The sequence below is a fragment of the Struthio camelus genome, chromosome 2, assembly GCF_040807025.1.
Source record: "Struthio camelus isolate bStrCam1 chromosome 2, bStrCam1.hap1, whole genome shotgun sequence".
Lineage (NCBI taxonomy): Eukaryota > Metazoa > Chordata > Aves > Struthioniformes > Struthionidae > Struthio > Struthio camelus.
In genome coordinates, this window is record NC_090943.1 from 84,487 (window position 1) to 104,364 (window position 19,878).

The 19,878-nt window shown below is 40.0% G+C and overlaps 1 protein-coding gene across 12 annotated transcripts in view; it reads right to left on the minus strand.

Moving 5' to 3' along the window:
• SMARCD3 (SWI/SNF related BAF chromatin remodeling complex subunit D3) overlaps positions 1-19,878 on the minus strand; it is a 110,210-nt gene that overhangs the window by 14,645 nt on the left and 75,687 nt on the right. For all 12 annotated transcript variants that reach the window (XM_068933868.1, XM_068933862.1, XM_068933864.1 and 9 more), the window contains 5 exons: positions 11,210-11,332; positions 9,712-9,807; positions 9,104-9,205; positions 5,599-5,760; positions 1,334-1,431 (listed from right to left, as the gene is read on the minus strand). In XM_068933868.1, the coding sequence (XP_068789969.1) occupies positions 1,334-1,431; positions 5,599-5,760; positions 9,104-9,205; positions 9,712-9,807; positions 11,210-11,332 (581 nt within the window). The remainder of the gene's footprint in view (positions 1-1,333; positions 1,432-5,598; positions 5,761-9,103; positions 9,206-9,711; positions 9,808-11,209; positions 11,333-19,878) is intronic.

The following is a 19,878-nucleotide window of genomic DNA, read 5'->3' on the forward strand; positions in this document are numbered from 1 at the left end:
GAGAAGGTGAAGGGCGAGATCTTATTGCTGTGTGCAGCTACCTAATGGGACGGTGAGGAGAAGACAGAAGTACCTGGAGGTGCACAGCGATAAGATGAGAGACAGCAGAAACAAGCTGCAACAGGTGAAATTGACTCCATGCAAGGAATTTTTTCTTTTTTCTTTTTTTTTAAAACCACGATGGTAGTCAAACATTGGAACGGGTTCCCAAAGGATGCTGTGCGATGTCCATCCTTGGAGATAGTCAAAGCCCAGCTGGACAGTGCTCTGAGCAACCTGGTGTTGCTTATCAGGTGATGTAATCTGAACCTGCTTTGAGCGGGGGTTGGTCTGCATGACCTCCAGAGGTCCCCTTCAATCTCCACTTTTCTATTATTCCACACATGTAACACAGACTAAACTACAGTTAGATTTTATTTAATACTATGCAACTGTGAATAGATAGAATATGCAGTGATCCAGGCCTTGTGGATCCAACTGGCATCTCCCAGAGTTCATTAGCTTCAATTCTGTGCTCCAGCTTTTCAGTTCTATGGTTGTATCATGCACTCAGATTCAGTGTTTTGACCAAGACCACAAAAGCACTTGGTAAAGATGGGTGTATCTAACAGCAAGGCTGCAATTCCCAAAAAACTCTGTTTTTTTTTTTTGTTCTTTTTCTGTTATCACTTAAATATGAAGTGTGTTGGTGGTGAAGGTTCCCTAGATACCTGAAAGTTGTATTTCATTTATGGCAAAAATATCTGTTTTGACAAGGATGCCAGAAGCTCAGTGTCTTGGTCATGGTAACCTTCTCTGAATCTGGACATTCTTTTATATACATCTGTTAAGGAACTCTGACTAGTTGGCATTCTTAGAGTAGGACTAACTACTGAACAGCTGACCCAATCTCAATAAAGCATGCATGGACTGTCCACTGTATTATAAACTTTGTACTGTTTTACCTTTTACATAATTACTCAGTAGTTAGCACGATTGCCCATGATGTACAAACTATTATTTCAATCCCCGTTTCCCGCCTAATTGGATTGAAACTCTCTCATTTCTCTCCCCTTAGGAAAGAAACCTGACCAACTCTCTGAATGCTATTCTAGTAGTGATAAGAAGGAAAAGAAGAAATTTTGCATTCTCCTTTGGAAGGGTGCCACTCTAGTGAAAATAATTCGGAATTTTATAGGCCAGAATGACAGAGAAAATGACTCTATAACAAAGTCCAGGGCACTCACCTGTCATTAGAAAAACTGTATTCTGGTCCTTACTACTGTACCTATTCCTATATTTTATACAGTGAGTGTTTTGCCTATGACAGTCCTGAGCTGACTGAACAGCTTACCTGATGATGTGGTTTATCACTATAGGGTCTGGTGGCAGCAGCAGGTTAGTGAGTCTCTGAGGAATTTCAGAAAACTTTAGCCGTGGACAGTCAAAGATCTGGAACACAATAAAGCGTGTTATCCTTGTCCAAAACCTAACTTGCAATTAAACAAGAAAGTAAGAAATCAAAGGTTCAAAAGTAAGGTGATTTCAAAAGCATTCCTTAATTCTGGCTCCATACACAGTATTAACCTTCGGTCACTTCTGCCCCTGCAAATTGCTACTGCACTTACAATCTGGGCTAGCTTACAGCTGCATCAGATGATAACACTTTCAGGTGCCTCACCTGTGGAGCAGCTGCTGAAGGGCACAGCTCACTGTAACAGAACATCAGGATCAACTGTATCACTGATGAGGGAGAAGTGACCACCTCTTCGCTCACTAAGGGTCTGTGGAAGAGTACTTTGAGAAAAAAAATCTTTTCTTTTTCCAGAAAAAATGTAAAAAGCACTTTGTTTTTTTTCTCTGAGGCTGTTTCACAAAATATTTTATGTCAAAGAAAAAACAAGAGAATAGTGTAAGACTTCAAGACCATTTGCAATTTTTGAAAATTTTTTTTTTAAGATTAAGAAAAAAGAAAACAGAATTTCAACATAGTTTTACTTATTTTTAACCAAAACCTAAGTAACATCTTGGAAGTGATCCACTCCTCCTCCAGTTCTTCACCATTGCATTGGTTTCCTTTTCTTTGCCATGCTCTGAAAGCTAAATATGTATTGGACTCAGGAAGAAAAGATCATATTTTGAAAAGGATCAAAGCATGTGATTTTTGGATTCTTTCCTGTTAATAATTCCAACGCCTTGTCATGAGCCTAGAACAACTGCTTACATCTTAAGTTTTCTGAAATATCATTAGAGCATTTTTATTCTTACTGGGAGTGTTAGTTCTCTGAACAGGTGAATAGCCTTTTCTCTAAGAGGTACTCCATTTAAAATTAAAAAAAAAAAAACCAACCTATCTTGATATCAACATTTGCCTTAAAAATATGCTGTTGCCTGGAGGCAATTTGTAAAAATGTTGAGGCCTATGCAAAAGAAAATGAAAAGACTTCTTAGGGAAAATAATTTTACATAATAGAAGAGTGATGCTACTTAGAGTATTATATCAATGAACAGAAACATGCTTTGCAGCTCTAGAGGTAAAGGATGCAGGCAGCATTGAAAAGGATGGACTGTCAGGTAGTAGAACCAATGTAAGAAATCAGATTGTTCAGCTATGGAGCCAAAGTTCCTTAGATCCAGTATCTTCTGAAATGCCTGCTTTTGCAGGGTGAGGGAATTTGGTAGTAGAAATACCTAGAAGACAGCCCTGGCTTCTGAAATACCTTGGGACCTTTTTTCTTGCTTTTGCTTGTAACAGAGTGAATTTCAAATCTGCCCACAGATATAAACAGTATTTCTAAACAGCAAAGGATCCTTCTTCATCAACTCTAAAATCCATCTGTCTAATTTACTGGACTCGTTTCCATCTAAGAATTCAGTCAGTTAGTTTCTAAAGACCTTGGTCTTTAGAAGTACTTGGAAGTACTTCTTGGAAGTTCTTGGAAGTACTGAGCCTGCAACTCACTATTTCAAATCTGAATCTGATAGTGATAACTGATGACTTGCTGCTCAAAACCTTCGCACACCAAGCTCCAATCTGCTATTGCCACTGGCTCAGCGCTCATGTCAGACTCCTAACGTGGATGCTCAAGAGAACAGAACTGTAAGGAGGGAAAAGACAGCAAGGACACACAAAAGAGACAGAATGGGTGGGAAAGTAGAAAAAAAGGCTGAATGGAATTCTCCTAAAGCATCTCATGTTCCTGTCTCTACCTACTCTCAATTGAAGTTCATCACCTACACTTCTAACCAATGCCTCTTACAGCCGATATGACTATAGCAATTTTGGTGTCTGACCTAACTCATTTAGGGGTAAATTTTTACACTGTACTGCATTGTATCATTAGACATAACTGCAAGCACATCAGCGTAGGATCTAGAAAAGCCAGCTTACCAAAAGGGAAGCCAGGTATCTAAAAGGAAATGCTAAGGGCAGTGAGGTGTTATCTTCTGCTCCTTTTAGGAATCTAGGCATTTCCAGCTACGGTTGTGAAATTTTTCCAGGAGTTATGCACCTAAGCCTGGATACTCTGCAGAAATATCATCAGACTAGAAAGCATTCCTACTCCAGTTCCCTTACCCTCTGTATCACAATCTTAGAGTATCTGACTGAAGAAAAGAAAAAAAACCTCCTCAGATGATTGAAATGTTTCATTTGATTTAACAGGATTTCCTAAGTACCACCATTGGTTTGGAAATCAAGATTTATCTACTTTTAAAATTTTGCCAGAGATCTAAGGAGAAAGGCAACACTCAAATCAATCCCATTTATTCTTTACATCTATACAAACATTGCATTTTATGAAACTATCCCAGACTAGCCAGCTCCTGCAGGCATTGAGGGTCAGCCTTCTAGAAGAGAAATCAGCTACTTCTCAACTCTGTCATCTGACTGATTGTCTGAAGATGAGAAGACACAGGTCAATTATCAGGTATGATGGTATTCCTGAAGGCTATATGCTCTGATATGAAGGAGACCTATCAGCTAATAGGTCCCCTGACGAGGTACAGGAAGAGAAGATGGTTCCAGCAAGCTCTCATTCTAGCAGGTTCTTAATGTTACACTGAAAATGAAAATACATAGAAGCATAAACATTAAATGGCCCTCCTGCACTCTAGTAAGGTATGAACTGCTGTACTGGGTCAGACAAAGGATTCGTCTAACACACTATCCTGCCCTTGACAGTGGTCAAAAGCATATGCTTGAGGAAGAACGTAAGAACAGGGGAAACATGTACTGGTCCTTCCCAAAAGACCCTCCCCAGCCTCCACAGATTTGCAATTACCTCGTATTTATAGTAGCACAAGACTTTTTTCCCATTAATTTGTCTAATCACTTTTGAACCTATATAAATTTTTATCATCTGTGATGCCCTATCACAAGCAGTTCCAATTTAACTATGCTTTACTGCTTTTTAATTTGCAACTTAGCAGTTTCAGCTAATGACCTCTAATTTTTTATTAAAAGAAGCAATAAACAATCACTCCTTGTTCACCTTTTCCATTCTGCTCATGATTTTTCAAATCTTTTTCATCTCTCTTCTTCCAATTACCTTCCTCTCCAAGCTGACACAAACAAAACTAAGTTGGCTACAGATAAATTGAGAAAGGAAATCAAATGCCCTAGGCATCAGAGTGAGCAGCTGAGTAATTTTAACAAAAATTCTTATATGTTTTTTATGATGGAATTTCATAATGTAGGAAAAAGATTACATGCTGTAGTTCTCAGAAAAAAACAGGAGGGTAGACTATACGATCCAGAAGATTACTTTGGTTCTATATTCCTAAAAATGCCTCAAATCTCAGGATTATTTTATTCAAATGTTCAAAACCCCAGCGCTGTCTTTAGGGTCATTCCAAGCATTAGTCACTTTAAAATGTGGTGGTGGTGATGGGGAAATGAATAAATGAAAACAAATGGTTAAAAAGAAAACTAGAACATACCTTTAACTATAGCACGTACTTCCCTGCCCATTAAAACATTTTTCACTTATTGTACCTGCCACCACTTTCCCTAAACACGAGCTTGTCACAAACACTACCTTCAGGTACTTTCAAAATAAATTCGATACGCTGAAGCTACAGGAAAAACAAAGCCCATGGAGACAGTGATAGCTCATATAACATTATCTTTACAACATAAATGTAATCTTACTAACAGAAAAGGTGGAGATGCCTTTGAGCGGCCTTTTTGGCTTAATTCTAGAGGCCATTGTGGAAGAAAAAAAAATGAATGTGTCACTTTCAGTGGAACTTTTCAAAAATGGAAACATGTCTCTACATGATTTGTCATTCAGAATCAGCAGACTATTTGATGTTTGCTGGTATAAAATGGTATATTCCAAAAAAGAAAGAGTACTCAAGACTAACAAGGTTCTCCTTTCTGGAAAGGCCATAACTGGTGTGGGAGTGATGAACCACTAGATACATTTTTTGACAATGCTGGCATACGAGGAGGGTGCTTGTTACATTAGTGATAGTGTCTGCTGAAAGCTATTCAGTACTGAAGAAAATGCACATTATTAAGGGCAAATGCAAATCAGTAACTTCTGCCCATCCAAAATTTGTGAAAAGATATGACAGTCTGCCTCTGAAGAGGCAGCGCATCCAAAAAGGACTTACCTGCTGGAAGTATTTGTCGCAGTTAATGTATTCCTTATCATGGGAGTCTTGTAGCTTATTTGTTTTGATGTACTGCCAGAGAGCCTGGATGATGGCTGATCGCGTCTGCGTGTGTATCCCCAGCAAACGGGCTAATCGTGGATCCAATTTAAACTGTGGAGGCTGTGGCAGAAAGAGAAGGAGAGGGAGATGGAGAGAAGAGCAGACATTGCACAGGTATAAAGTTTTGGTTCTAATTCTCTGGGGACTTTGCTCCTCAGAAGAAAAACCCAATTCAGTGGCAGAGTTTACAGAAATACAAGTTGCTCAGATGTGTAGCTCCATCAAGCTCTGGAAGAACTGTATCTCGGGATGAAAGGAAAGCTGAACCCTCTGTGGCTCATTCAGTTCCAGGCACATTACTAGCAAAGGGATACTACGACTTTTGCTGTAAGAACGGAAAAGATTCAACCGAGGCTCATTAGAAATATGTCAAACAACACTGAGGTTCAGCAGGCATCAGTGGGAAGTGCTCTAAACACCACTACTGCTGTCTGTCCTCTGCTCAATGACGTAAAGGAAAATCTTATGACTGGGCACACATCCAGTCTTTTTCTTGCAATTAGTTATAAGATTGGTGAGATTCATTACTGAACATAAGTTTAGTAGCCCCTAGTTTGTGAAATGAGCCTACCAATGTGCCGAGTTAATCAGTAAATTACAGATTAAATCCTTCGGTTAGAATTGTGAAATTATCAAAAGAAGATGTTTCAAAGTCATAGTTACAGCTTGAGAATCAGCTCCTCTTAGATCATGCTTCATGCTGCTTCATGCCATCCATCCTACATGACTGCTCCTGGCCATCCACCTTTACTGGAACTCAACAAATTTGCTGGAACTAACACTCACTTTTCCATAATTTATCTTCATTCAGCTAGCACCTGTGGCCCATTATAAGAACTAGGACATCAGTGTTCAAAGCACTGAACAATGAGACAGTGCTGGGCCCAAAGTGCTTATGGCTAATGAAAGGTAGAAAACATGTACATCTGTACGACAGGATTAACCCCAGGATTCCTGAATCTCAGACCCAGTGATGAAACCACTGTATAACACTGCTTCACAGGGAACACTACAGGCCAAGTCTTGATCATCAGGCTATGTATCTATGCACAGTTTTAATTAAACTGGAACAGTTTCTAGTAAGAACAAGATTTAGGCATAGATAACTGTAGGTTTTAGCCTAAGGCACAGCTAAAGGAAGGATACAGGCAGTAGAACTGCCTCTAGGCTGCAGAGGTCCTAAATTCCTGACTCCCTGTCTATGCTCTGTGGAGCCTTGAAAGCCGAGACCTCTCTGCAGCCATGTAGTAAGAGCTTGCTCCAGGCAACTGCAAACACAGGGCCCAGGGGGTCCCCCTACTGGGGTCTGCAGGGCAGTAGTGCAACACTACCAACTGCTGAGACTTATCTACAAAGAAAGTCCTCACTCTTTTTTTTGTGTAGGCAGATGTTTCTGATCTATGAGCCTGATCTGGGGGTGCTGGTATCACTTACTCAACAGTACTTGCACCCCAATTACTCTGTTGGTACTTGACCATGAAGTCCCACTCTGTGCAGGCTAGAGCTCTGCCTGACTCCTTGCATTACAGCTGCCAGCACAGGGCATCTCCTAGTGAAATCAAAGCTTCTGCTTCAATCGAGGCTTCTGCTGTTGCTAGTGACTGCTCAGTCGTCTCACATCAACAAATTCCCTTGGAATTCTGTTTTTCAGGAACGTTCCCACCATTCTGCTGCACACCAGAAAGTTTATCTGACCACAGCTAGTCAATGGAATATATTCCTTCTGCGCCTGACTTCTGTCATGCTCTTCAACAACCCTAATCAGCATCTCTAATAATATATGCTCTTTGGATACCTTGGAATTTGGTGCCTCTTCAAGACCAGTACTCACATTTAGACTGCTGGGTGCCAGGTCACCCAGAGTCAGCTTTGTAACAAGACAAAACTTAAGGAAAAGAGAACATCTATTTGAAAGTATGACTTTGTAATAATGGTAAGCATAACAAACCTCATTACATTTTCTTAATAATAAGGATTATCACTGGCCATTTCAGCATCTCAGTTAGTTCATATACTCTCTAAAAGTAATAGAACTTTCTCTCTATTAGCATAAAATGGAGTGTCTTTATCCTGGATGCTATTTGTGTGGGGGGAAGAGAATGATACAGAACAAATTCTTGGGGTTTTATAGTCAAAATGTATCTAAGACTGAACAGCCATTGAAAAGGGAGGTCCCACCTCTTCTCAGTAGCGCATTTCTGTCCCTTTCCTCCGGACAGCAATACTTCTTTCAGGGATGGTTTCAGTCAGATTAGTGAGCTCCACAGCTGCAAAGCTGCATAATTACTCACGCTAAGAGAAGGAAGACTGGTAGTGAACACTCATGAATGAAATGAGAGTGCTTATTTGGAGCAACTTCAGTCTTACATAAGCTTAAAACAGTCTGAAACTGTGCCCAGGAACCTCTCCCTCTTCCATCCCAAGACAGAATGTCCTACTTTTGCTTGTTGGGTTTTTTGGTTTGTTTGTTTGTTTGTTTGTTTGCAGGGAACTGATTTAGAAGAACGTTTTTTAGCTTTCAAATGGATCAGTTCCATGACTTGTATAATAGTTCAGCCCACAAATACTACTAGTCCAATAAAAATCATCTCAACAAAAGAGAGGAAGCAGGAATGCCTAGCAAGGAGTAAGAGTGATGGCAAGTCTATCCCTTGCAGGGGCAATGTTTGCCTTATACCAGATTAAAGCGACAAAGAAACCAAAACCTAGTAACTCAGGAAAGCTGTGTGTTCTGCTGAGAAATATGGCTGCCACAGCTACACAGCTAGTTCAGGTACAACTAGCAAAAGTGGCACTCCCTTCAATTGCACCATGCAGGACCTCACACAGAACTCATGTGCGTCTCCTCTGACTGTTCTCTAAGAAGCCCAAAACTCTGAGCTTTGACTTCATAGTCACTGCAATTTAAGATGCAGTTCCCTCTCCTGTATGTACAGCCTCCATCTTTTATTACTAGCAACAACACTTTACAACGCTCATAATAAAAAAAAAAATTCTTGCTAATGTTCACCTTACAAAGTAATCTAGAGATGATTTGGTATGAACAATCTTTTCAGTCTTTACCACACCTAAACTTTGAATTTATTTATTTACTAATTTATTTTTATTAAATTTATTATTTAATAATAAAGAGTTTATACTTTCTGGCAGATGGCCAATAAAATATTAATTACCATAGTGCCAAGAACAATTCTTTGCTAGACTATACTAGAAATTTACTTGATCTATCCCCTTTATATTTTAAATGATTTGTCAATTAATTTGGTATTATCCTAACCTCTTTGGAATATGTGACATTTTGAGTCCAAGTATATTGTTTTCTGATGTATGTGACAGGACGAATCTTCTCTACTGCACTGTGTCCCAATGGCTGTATTCTCCATACCGAGGGCAGAGAACTGACCTGGTAATCTAGCATGAGGAGTAATGTGCACCGCACGCTGACATCACCAGGTCTCTTCACCTGGAAGCCATCGGTCTCCTGGGTTGTAGGAGTTCTGTGCCACTGCCAAAGGAAAAACAGAGTAAGAAGGTTAGTCTTGTTTTCTCTGATGTGGAAAACCCTGTATGGCCATCACGGTTTATCTGCACAGTACTCCATGCAAGAATAAGGCAGATAACAGGCCCTCCGAAGATGTTGCAATTAAAAAAAAAAAAAATTAAACCTTTCTCTCTCCTTACATATCTATTTTAGTGCACAACTTGTTCTTGATATCAGTAGGCATTATTTCTCAAGAAAATGCTCATACATTTGTCATCATTTCATACATCCTGTTAGTAAAATAGTACAACTTGTACTATTTTACTACTACATCTATGTTTTAATACTATATAGATTCTGTTAATAAACATTCTTAAAAAGACCAACATTTTGGAATTTTGAAAACTTTGACTGTACTTTGAATGAGATAATGAACGCAAGATAATTTAAACAAGACAGATAATGGGTCCAAAACTGTTTGTTTGTGCTAATATCAAGTTTGTATGCAAACGGCGCATTGAACGTTCTACCTCCACAAGATGGTTGTCAGGTCCATAAAGGTCTTTGTCCAGTTCAATTACCAAACTCTTAAAAAAAGAGGAAAATTTACGCTTCTGTTTGCTGAGCTGTATAAACAGAAGAAACAAATGTTAAAGATTACATATATTAGCTTGTGTTCTGTGCTTCCTTTTCAGACTTTCTCCTTCTCTTAAGCATTAATTCCCAGAGGGATCACATGTATGATCAGTCCAGTTGTGTTCTCCCTTTGGTAGTTGCCAAAAGCAGGGAAAGATGCAAGAATCTCAGCAATCGTGAAACAGTATGCACTTAAGGAAAGATGTCCCTGACTCTCTTAATCTCTTCAGAAAGGACTGACTTGTCACCTGAACAAGGACACTGTATGCCTTTTAATTTAACAGTGCGTATTTTTTTATGAATGCTAAATTCCTGGTCAGAATTATCAGGTGGCAGTAAATTCTACAGATTAATCATGCACTAAATAAAAGTATTCTCTTTTACATTTTGCCTTTCCATTTAATTATCAGCATTTGCTGTTTACTACACAGATTGTATTTTCCATATTAAAAGCTGTGAGCTCTATGACCACGTAACCTGACTTTCTGCAGAATACAGGCCACAGGATTTCAGTGAATTTCTTCCTATTTAATGCAAAGATCTTTTGGAAACACATCCTCCTTCAATTTAAAATTTGCCAGTGACTGAGAAGCCATCCTAAGCCTTGGCAAGTTGTTCCAACAAATAAGTGCGTCCTTTGTTAAAGCATATGTTTCAATCTCCAATCTGTATTTGTCTAACTTCAACTTCCAGATGCTGCACTTTGTTACCCTTTCATCCTCTAGCACCACCATCATTCTGATACATGCACAGGTATCTCCAGACAGACATGTCTTGAAAGCCTTGCCTTCTCCACAAATATATATGTTCTTCATCTGTTTATCTTATCACACACTCAGCTTGTGACGTCTCTGTAAGTAAGTGACACCTTCGTTATGGAATTCCAGCCCTCCCAGAGGAAGCTGAAATCCATAACTGAGGCTTCTGAGCACTTCAAGATGATAAAACTTTGACTCCATTCTTGCTCTGACCATCCCTACATCCTCTTGCACTCCCTAGGAAAAAGAACTACCCTCTTGTCCTTGTTATCCTATTCCTCACAAGAAGCAACGCCTGCTACAGGCCCAATTTATCACACCTTGCATAGCCTGAATCCTGCCCTATCTTTAAAGGAAACTAATAGTCTCAGCACTGTCCTCTCCATCCCACTCCTTCCTCAAGTCTGCCCTAACCCTAAACCTAACCCTGCTGCCTTCCCTACCTCTCCCCCAACATTCCCATTATGCCCTTATCCCTCACTTCTGCTGGACATAGTGTCTTCCCAGCAACAACAAGCCAATGCTGCCATTCAGAGATGTCCTTTACTGAGTTAGTGTCCGTAGTAAAGTCTGTCATGCAACAAGACAATCTCTAGATCCTTGCCAGCCCCAGTGAAGCACAGGTAAATCATACGTCATCCAGGAGTTTTCCCTCCACTCGCAGCTCCCATGATGCAATGCTGCCATCAGAGTCATCTGCATCAGATTTTGCAGGATTAAAAGTGTTGGAGATGTAAAGTCTCAGTTTCCGCTTTTGCTGTTAAACAAATAGAGAAAAGAAAATTACATATCAGGTGCAAGCCCAGGTCTTTAGGCAGCCATGGGAAAAGTGATATTTAGGTACTCTGCATGTTTAGCAGAGAACCTGCATATTTAGCATAGTTGGACCGGGTCATATCACAACTTAGTATTTGCATATACATATGAAAATTCACCGAAGAGCTGAATCTGAAACTCCCTTTCAAAACCTCTGGGAAACACAAACAATTTACCGTTAGCGGAGAAAGACCATAGGCCATGAGGCTATACACCCTGTACTTCTTTTTCAGATCTTTGAAACGTTATCGTAAGAAAAGCAACACATCATGCCCTTCCTTTCTAGATACCAGTTAGATTACTAAGATTCAGCTGCAAACCTCTTGCTACATGAATGACTTTCATGGCTGCATCACTTCAGATTTGTGAATGGCATTCACAAATTCAGCTAATACTGCAAATTAGATGCCTTGCACAGCTCTGCCCATCTTCATTCTACCATCATGCAGAGCCTGGTAATGGTCTTCCTGCACACCCATACACACTCACACACCACCAGACCTTCCTCTTTAATTCCCTTTTACTCTAATTAAACACATCTATGGTTTCCCAACTTGCAGCTCCAACTTGCTGTGAGACCTGAGTGGAGGAAGGCACTGTGCTTCAGAATCCCCAAGTTCGGTGCCCAAGCCTTTAAGAGAAGGAACTAAATCCACCTGCTGTCATTTTACAGGCCAGTTAAGAAAGTTCCTCACTCAGTGTACTGGCCTATATTTTATTCCTCAGTCCCCTTCCCTCCCATGTACATGTGGAAAACTTGGACATTAACTGATGTATGGATTCCTGAAGGTGGCAGAGACAGTGCCAAAAATTTCTTTGGGAATCTAATCCCAAATATCTGTCTATAACATAACGACAAAAAAAGTTAGAGATGTCAAATTCATACATCCAGAACAGTCTTCACCTAACGTAAGAAAGGAGTAGTCTTGTAAAACTGACACAGACACATACATATGTACATATACATAGGTATGGGAGAGAAGAAAGGCTACAGAACAGAAGATAGTTACACGTATACTGGGGCAAGAATCTAAAAATCTGACATGGCATGAAATAGAGGCATATGGGAGGCAGGGAGGTATGGCTCAAATGGAATAGGAAAATGACTTTACTTTTGCCAAATCTAGAGAGGATAGCAACAGAAAGGTTTGACGGAAGAATGCCAACAGTATGCAGTGAGAGGGAATAAGGATTTTTAGAAGTGCCAAGAGTCAAGACAGTGACAGATTGACACAGACAAGACCAGACAGATTGGTAAGAAAAATATTCCTGGAAAATCATATTCCTTCTGCAACCTTTCTTACAGGATTTTTGTTGCTAAAGTGCTTTTCATTATATAAAAAAAATTGTAATGCCCTAGAATTTTTCTTTGGTGTGGAGGACTTGTGAAGGACTTTGCATTTCTAAATTCACAACTCTTCCAAATAACTGGCACGTTTTATGCATTTTCCTAAACGTTATCCCCACCTAGATTATTTGCAAAATTGTTTTGATGTACATAAGCTGCCTTTTTCTTCTGTTCCTCCTGGATGCTCTACTGACAGTTCAGGTTTATATCACTGAGTCCGCTTCCTCTCCCTTTGATTTCCAATGACATTATCTCCACTTTCCCTTTACCCTAAAATCTCCTTCTCTCCTCTTATCTTGTCATATACAGGTAGGAACTGTGTTTCCTCCAAGGACTGACATTACCTCACCAAAATCATCCACTGCAACATCATCTTCATTCGCATCTGAATATTTTAGCTGTCTTCATTTACCCTAGTTTTCAGCTCCTCATACAGTCCACCCACAACAGAGTTTGTAACATTGTCCAATTCCACTGTGAAATACAAAATACCTCTCCTTGATGCTTTGCACTGTTTCCCTTTGCTAATCCCTCATCATTCTTCTTTCAAGTCAGGCACAAACCAGATGCAGCTTACATTTCAGAACAGGTCTCCTGCTGTGTTCCCTATACTTTCTCTGCCCTGCCAAAGTCAGAGTCAGCACACCATTTGTTTGTTTCTCCCACATCTCCACATCTCTCTCTCCAATTTACTGTTTTCTTCTGTGCAAAGAATACTTTTTTCTCCCTCAAGTCTGACATCACAATCCTTTCCTCACTGAAACCCCTACAAATCAGCACGCTTCTTCCACATTGCCATCAGAAACTTAGAATAATTACGAACAAAAATCCTACGTAATGGCCTTCTCTAAAGTTATCTTTTGTCTTGCTTTCTGTGCATCTTCATTTTAGACTGAGAAACATTTAGCCTTTCAATCCACCATGCTATAGGTACTACTTCAGCCAGGACTGACAATCTCTAAGTACTGCGGAATGCTGTGCCTTTAGCCTCTGCCCCGCAAAGAAATTCCTCGTGACAAGCAAAATGTGTAACCTCCTCCATGGAGGTGGTCTTCAGATTTTGATCCAAATGATACTGCAAATTTGCAACACTATTAAGGCAATGATTAGAGCTCTCCCAAATGCAACACAAAGAAAGATCCTTGCTCCTGACTCATAACAAATACCCATGGAATCCATCAAATAGGGTAACTGAGCAGCAGCTGCAACAGGACCCTAAGCTGGTCAAGAGCTTTCAGATACATTTGCCTGCACCCTGTCCTCAAAGGATGCATGCCAAGAACCCCAAGAGAGCCTTAAATCTAATACAAATCTTTATTAGAACATAAAGTGGAATAAGGTAACATAAACAAAGAAAACACACATTTGTTGGTTAAAATGGAATAAAAAACCAAAAAGGGTTTGTACACAAATTTTCCTCTGCCTATATATCCTTGAAAATGGTTCACTTCTTCAGGCTTGCTCTTAGTCCAGCAACTCTCAGGGATTTCCTGGGTTGCAGAAAATACTGTATAGTCATTTCTGGGGAGACACAGAAAATTCTCTCTTTTTATTCTCCAAGACCCAGTTGTGCTTGTGCTCCTGACTTCTCTCAGGAGTTTCCAAGTTTCTGCCTTTGCTTCAGGTTTCTTACTTAATGTGGCAGTCTCTCATTCTATTTCCCTTTCTGATTGCCCCACCCTGCACTTAGGATGGCACAATCTCCCCATTGCACTGAGGGTTCCACCAGGCTCAGCGCACTTTAGGACACGGCAAACACTAGCCTTCCCTTCTGCAGCCAAGCTGCCACTTTTAAGAAGAACCTAACATAACACAGTAAACTGAAAACACATATCCTCCATCACGGTTGTCATAATCAGCAGCTGAACTCTGCAGCTTCAGTAGCAGAATCTGAACTGCAGAGTGCAGACAGATCTGTTATGGATATGCTGGTAAGCACTCTAAAAAATTTGTGGAAAAGGTGTTTGGGCAATGAGCATTGCTTGAACAGCCAAACATGTCCTCCTTTGTGCAGTACTGTACTGACCTGGAAATGTTCCAGCCTTCACACGTACCTTTCTGAGGCTTCTGCCACCATGTCCTTCTGTTTGCCCCTTAGGAGCTGCTGCTGCATCTTTCCCTTCTTCCTGCCCTTACCAGGATTATCGCTATCACCTCTTCCTTATACATGTCTAGTGTTACCAGCACTACTGGCTTTCCATAAAAGCTACCTGAAAACAGCTCAGCTCAAGAAATTCTGAGAGGCTGACTATCTTGGCACAACACCTTCCACTTCCAGGAATAAGACAAAAAGACACTGGAACTTACCCTGCCCATACTTAACATCAATAGTGATAATATCTACTTTGAGCGGTGGCATTCCAAAATAATACATTTAGAAATCTCTAGCAAAACACGGATCAGAGCTTTAGCCTTGCAAATGAGTGTTTTCTTTGGAGCAGCAGGCTCCTTCTCCTCTGCTAGGACTTTCCTCCTGTCAACTGTGATAACGCTACTGTCTCACCTGATGAAGCAAGATGCTGGCAGAGACCCAAAGGTATAGCCTGAATCCTTTCTGAAGGGATCTACCCAGTGAGTAACAACTTCAGTGCTTACAGCTATACTGCTACGATAAGGATGTCCAGTCTTGGAACACATCAGCTCACAGATCATACAGTAGTCAACGCTGAGCTCAAGGAAGAAGACTACAAAGCTGACAGTGGATGGAGTTTTACAGCCCCTATGCAGACCACAATGTCTCCAGGACTGAAGATGCGCACCCAGAATTGTTGCACGCAGTTCACTGCTTGACAGTACTTCTGGGTTCCACAGTAGTATCAAACTCATATCCAGAAGGCTCTGAGAGTAAGATATTCCTCCAACTCCTTTTGATCAACTCCATCTCATCCTCCATCTCATCCATGCAGAAAATGATGCAATGTTATTTATATGCAGCTTAGTTACTTTGTAGCTTAACTACAGGGATGCAATATACTTAGGCAAGAAGCCACGGCCATTTAGGACTTTCTGCAAAATTTCTTAGCAATGCAGGTTACTGAAAGCATGTCAAATTTATCCTCCTCTGTGTATGGCATCTTCTCAGAGAACAGCCAAAAAAAAAAAAAAAAGGGGGCCTTGGTTTTTACTGCTAGGATTCTCAGGAGCCTGGAGCAAACACTAAAGAGAAAACTTACAGCTCTGAGGGAAGATGAAAGCATCACAGGTAATCTCTTCAAATACACTGAAAGTTTACTGCCCACAAAGACAAACAGAGGAGAACTTAATGGAGATTGATCAAGGTTGTGAACCAAATAACCTCCAGCCCAAAAAACAGTAAATGTTTAACCTGCTTACTCTTGAAGTGCAAGATACAGGTCTTTAACATGCATCTTCGACTTGTCTTCAACAAAATGAACTTGAAATAGCAAGCCTATTAAAAAGAAAAGCCTGCCCAAAAAGCACTATATTTCACTTACAATTTCTTCTTGAGAAAAAGAAAAAGAAAAAAGAACCATATGTGGCAGAAGATTGGTCATGTCAGCAACAAACTACTGCAAATGGCTCAGCTAGGTTAGCAGCATGAATAGTAGGAGAGTTCCTGTGCAATGAAACAGATCCAACCAGGAGGCTGACAGGAATGCTGGAGCAGAAGAACTACAGCTTTTCCTTTCTCTCCAAGTTCTTCAATGCCATCTTCACACAAATCAGTAGAGCTTTAGGTTGAAGTAAATGAGAGAAACGCTGGAAATCCATCGAATCCTTTAGAAAACTAAATTTGGCTACTTGTGACGCATTTTTACAGTTCCCATTAGCATCAAGTCCCCAAAAGGTCAAATCAGAAACTAAGCATTTGGTGAGATACCATGATCTGCGTGATGTTCCAAAGGCAACTATCTCCATTGACTGCTGATGTTTAAAGTCTTTGGTGAACTCTCAGGCAGAACGCAATACCTCCAGGACACTTCCAGGAAAGTTTTGCCTGGGACTTCAAACAAACTGACACAGGCATAAGCAGATAAGCTCTTGCTGACTGAATCAAAGAAATCTTGGTGCAGATCTCAGGAATAGTATTAAGCGCTGTATGCATGCCTTAAGTATAGGCCTCCATGCTGCACCTCAGCATAGCATAAGAACCTCATGCACAAAGCACAGGAAAGATGAAAATTTGTGAGAATAACTGTTTAGCAGTCTCACAAAAAACTTTTTAGGAAACAAAAAGAACAGTGAAAGATATAGTAGCATGGAGACCAGAAATCAGGTGAGACAAAAAGAACAGTGATCACTAATAGCAAGCGTTATCATTACAAAAGAATGAAATGAAACAGAGAGCATTCATACCAAAACTAGAATATAGAGGTATCACTCACCCAGAGAAGTAGCAAACAGATTTGTCAAAATTTGCAGAGGAAATAAAATTAGTTTGGTAATTCATGATCAGAAAAGATCGAAAAGAACTTCAAAAAGGCTAACTCAAACCAGGAAAATCAGTGACTTAGTAGAATATGAATGGGTTGTGATTATTAAAAGGACTAAAAGGAACTACCCAATATTTACAGAGTTTGAAACACAGGAAAAAGACCTGTGGACAGTTCTATGAAGACTTCAATTAGAAAAAAAGTCATCAAAAATCAAAAAAAATTATAGGGCAATAAAATGGAGAATATTGCACAGAATAGTCTACAGAAATTGGTGATAGCAGCTCATTTGGCATGCAATACTCTCTCAGGAAGACTACTGCAGAATCCGGAGGTGTATACCAAGAGGTGTTAAGCATAACTAGGTGCACAGAAAAACTCTTTGGGCAGTGACCGGGCAGACTGAAATTTTTATCTTAGAAAAGAGAACATTAAAGAACATGAGAGATATTTGAATTATTTGCTGGTCTAAAGAAGGAGATTAGACGTTTGTGTGTTTCTTTCTCTCGCAACGCAAGAAGCAGAAGACACTAAATGAGCTCGAAAGGCAGTAAATTCAAACCTCATCAATGGACATATCTGTCCATATATGCTGTACAAAGCCTAACAAGTCATAATTAACCTGTAAACTCATTGCCAAAGAACACAGCTGTAAAATTTGCAGGTTTTTAAGCCAGAAGAGACTTTATTGTCTAGTTCAATTTCCTGTGCAACATAGGCTCTAATCATCCATCAAACAGGGCAGCTCTCTTTAAAGGACATCCAACGTTGACTTAAGGACTTAACATAATGAAAAACCTATTACATCTCTGACATCTTGCTCCAGTGGTCATAAATATGCACGTTACTTCAGTCTGAATCTGTGTATTTTCAATGACCAGCTGTTGCACTACAGCTGAAAGCTTTTATTTCTTAAGAAAAAAAGGGACGGGGAAAGAGTGGGTATCATATGTAAAGAACCCAATAACATCCAGTTATACCAATATACAAGAATTTTCAAAAGAGATAACAAACCCTTCTGTGTGTCAATATAAACTGATCTCTGATTACTGGAATTTAGGTGGAACTGTTACTTACAATCGCAGATATTCTGCAATGGTTTCTGTCACCTTCTTAAGAAGTATTTAATACTAATTGGTAAGCCCACGGGCACCGTATGGATCCTGGATCCATGCCAGTCCCATAATTCCTGTCATCACTGCAACTGGCGGGGGTGGGTGGTTAAGCGAGATTTAAGCACGTCATTTCTCATCAAATACTTAAGCAAGTTTGTGATGGGTTAAGAATGCAAACACGTTTTGCTTGTTTGTGCTGAGGTTGATGAACCTTTGCCCTGGTGGCTAGATTTGGTCAAACTCATTAAAAGCAGCTTAACATGGCAAGGCCAGGGGCACAACTTCTGACAGCAAGTAACTATACAGGCAATAAGTCAATCAGTAATGCAGTAACATATTGGTGTGGTCCCATCAACAACTTACTTCTCTTGATAATGAAGTATGCAAGAATCCCCTGGTTCAGTCTGAGGAAGATCACTTGGAACACCTAGGGACAAGTTCAAGGATGCCCAGAAGAGGACAGACTCACCCAAGGCTTGCTGACTCTGAGGAGACCCTCAAAGAATGGGTGACTGCAGATCAATGTGCATGTTAAGGCTAATGACAGCAAGATAACCACAAGTTGTGACCCAGCTCTCCCAATGTATGACTGACTCCTATTGGAGGACACATCTGTTGCCAGACTGATGTCCTCACACTAGGGAAACGGAGAGCTACTTTTTTTTTTTTTATTTTGTAAATTTTATGGCTGATATTTAAAGATGAGAAAGTTCCTAACTGCTTGTTTAAATTGAAATTGAAACCGTCATAAATTCTGTATTGCCTGCTACATAATCTTACTTTAAATGGCTTGCGCAGACATTTCTCTTAGAGAGTTTTAAAATATTCCATCAAAATCACTGTAATACCTTCATGCCTTCAATGGGCCTTAGGGACACTGTGCTGGCAGCAACAGTTAAGTCCAGGTCACAGGCATTTGTAAGATGTAATGAGCTTCAGAAACTCATGAAGAGCCAATCTAAAAACAGAGATTTTTATTTCCCCTCCTTGACTTGGAGAAATTTTGCTTCTCTGACAATTACCACCTCTTTCTAATTTTAAGCTTAACATTATTCAGAGCTGCCTTCTTCCCATTTGTTCTTGTGCCAGCACTGTCCGTCAGCATTGTCTGTGGCCCTTCTTTTCTCCCCCTCTAGAAAAAATACAGCCACTCCCAATCCCTCTCAACCTTCATCGTGCTGGCACACTAAAGCCAAGTGGTGAGTCTTCCTTTCCTGAGGTGGTTCCAGAAGTTTTTTTTTTTTTTTTTTTGCACGATCATTCCAGTTTAACCTGTTAGTATTGATGACACTGTATTCCGGCTTCAACAATCAAATGAGATGTCACCAGGGCCTTCTGCTGTAACACTTGAACTTTCCTATTGCGACAGACAATTTCACTTACTGATCTACCCTAAGGGATTTTTCTTTTTTTCCAGGCACATCACATTAAGTATACGACTGTTATTATGAAAGTAATAAACGTCACCTTTAACGCTGCTTCCAATTATTTGGCTCCTATTTTATAACAGAAATTAATCCTATTAATCCCTATATGCACTTGATACTAATAAGTATCCTATCTCCTTAAGTTCAGAATATTCTTTCTGTAAGACAGTCAATTCTTCATCAGCATTGCCAAGACCTCCCAG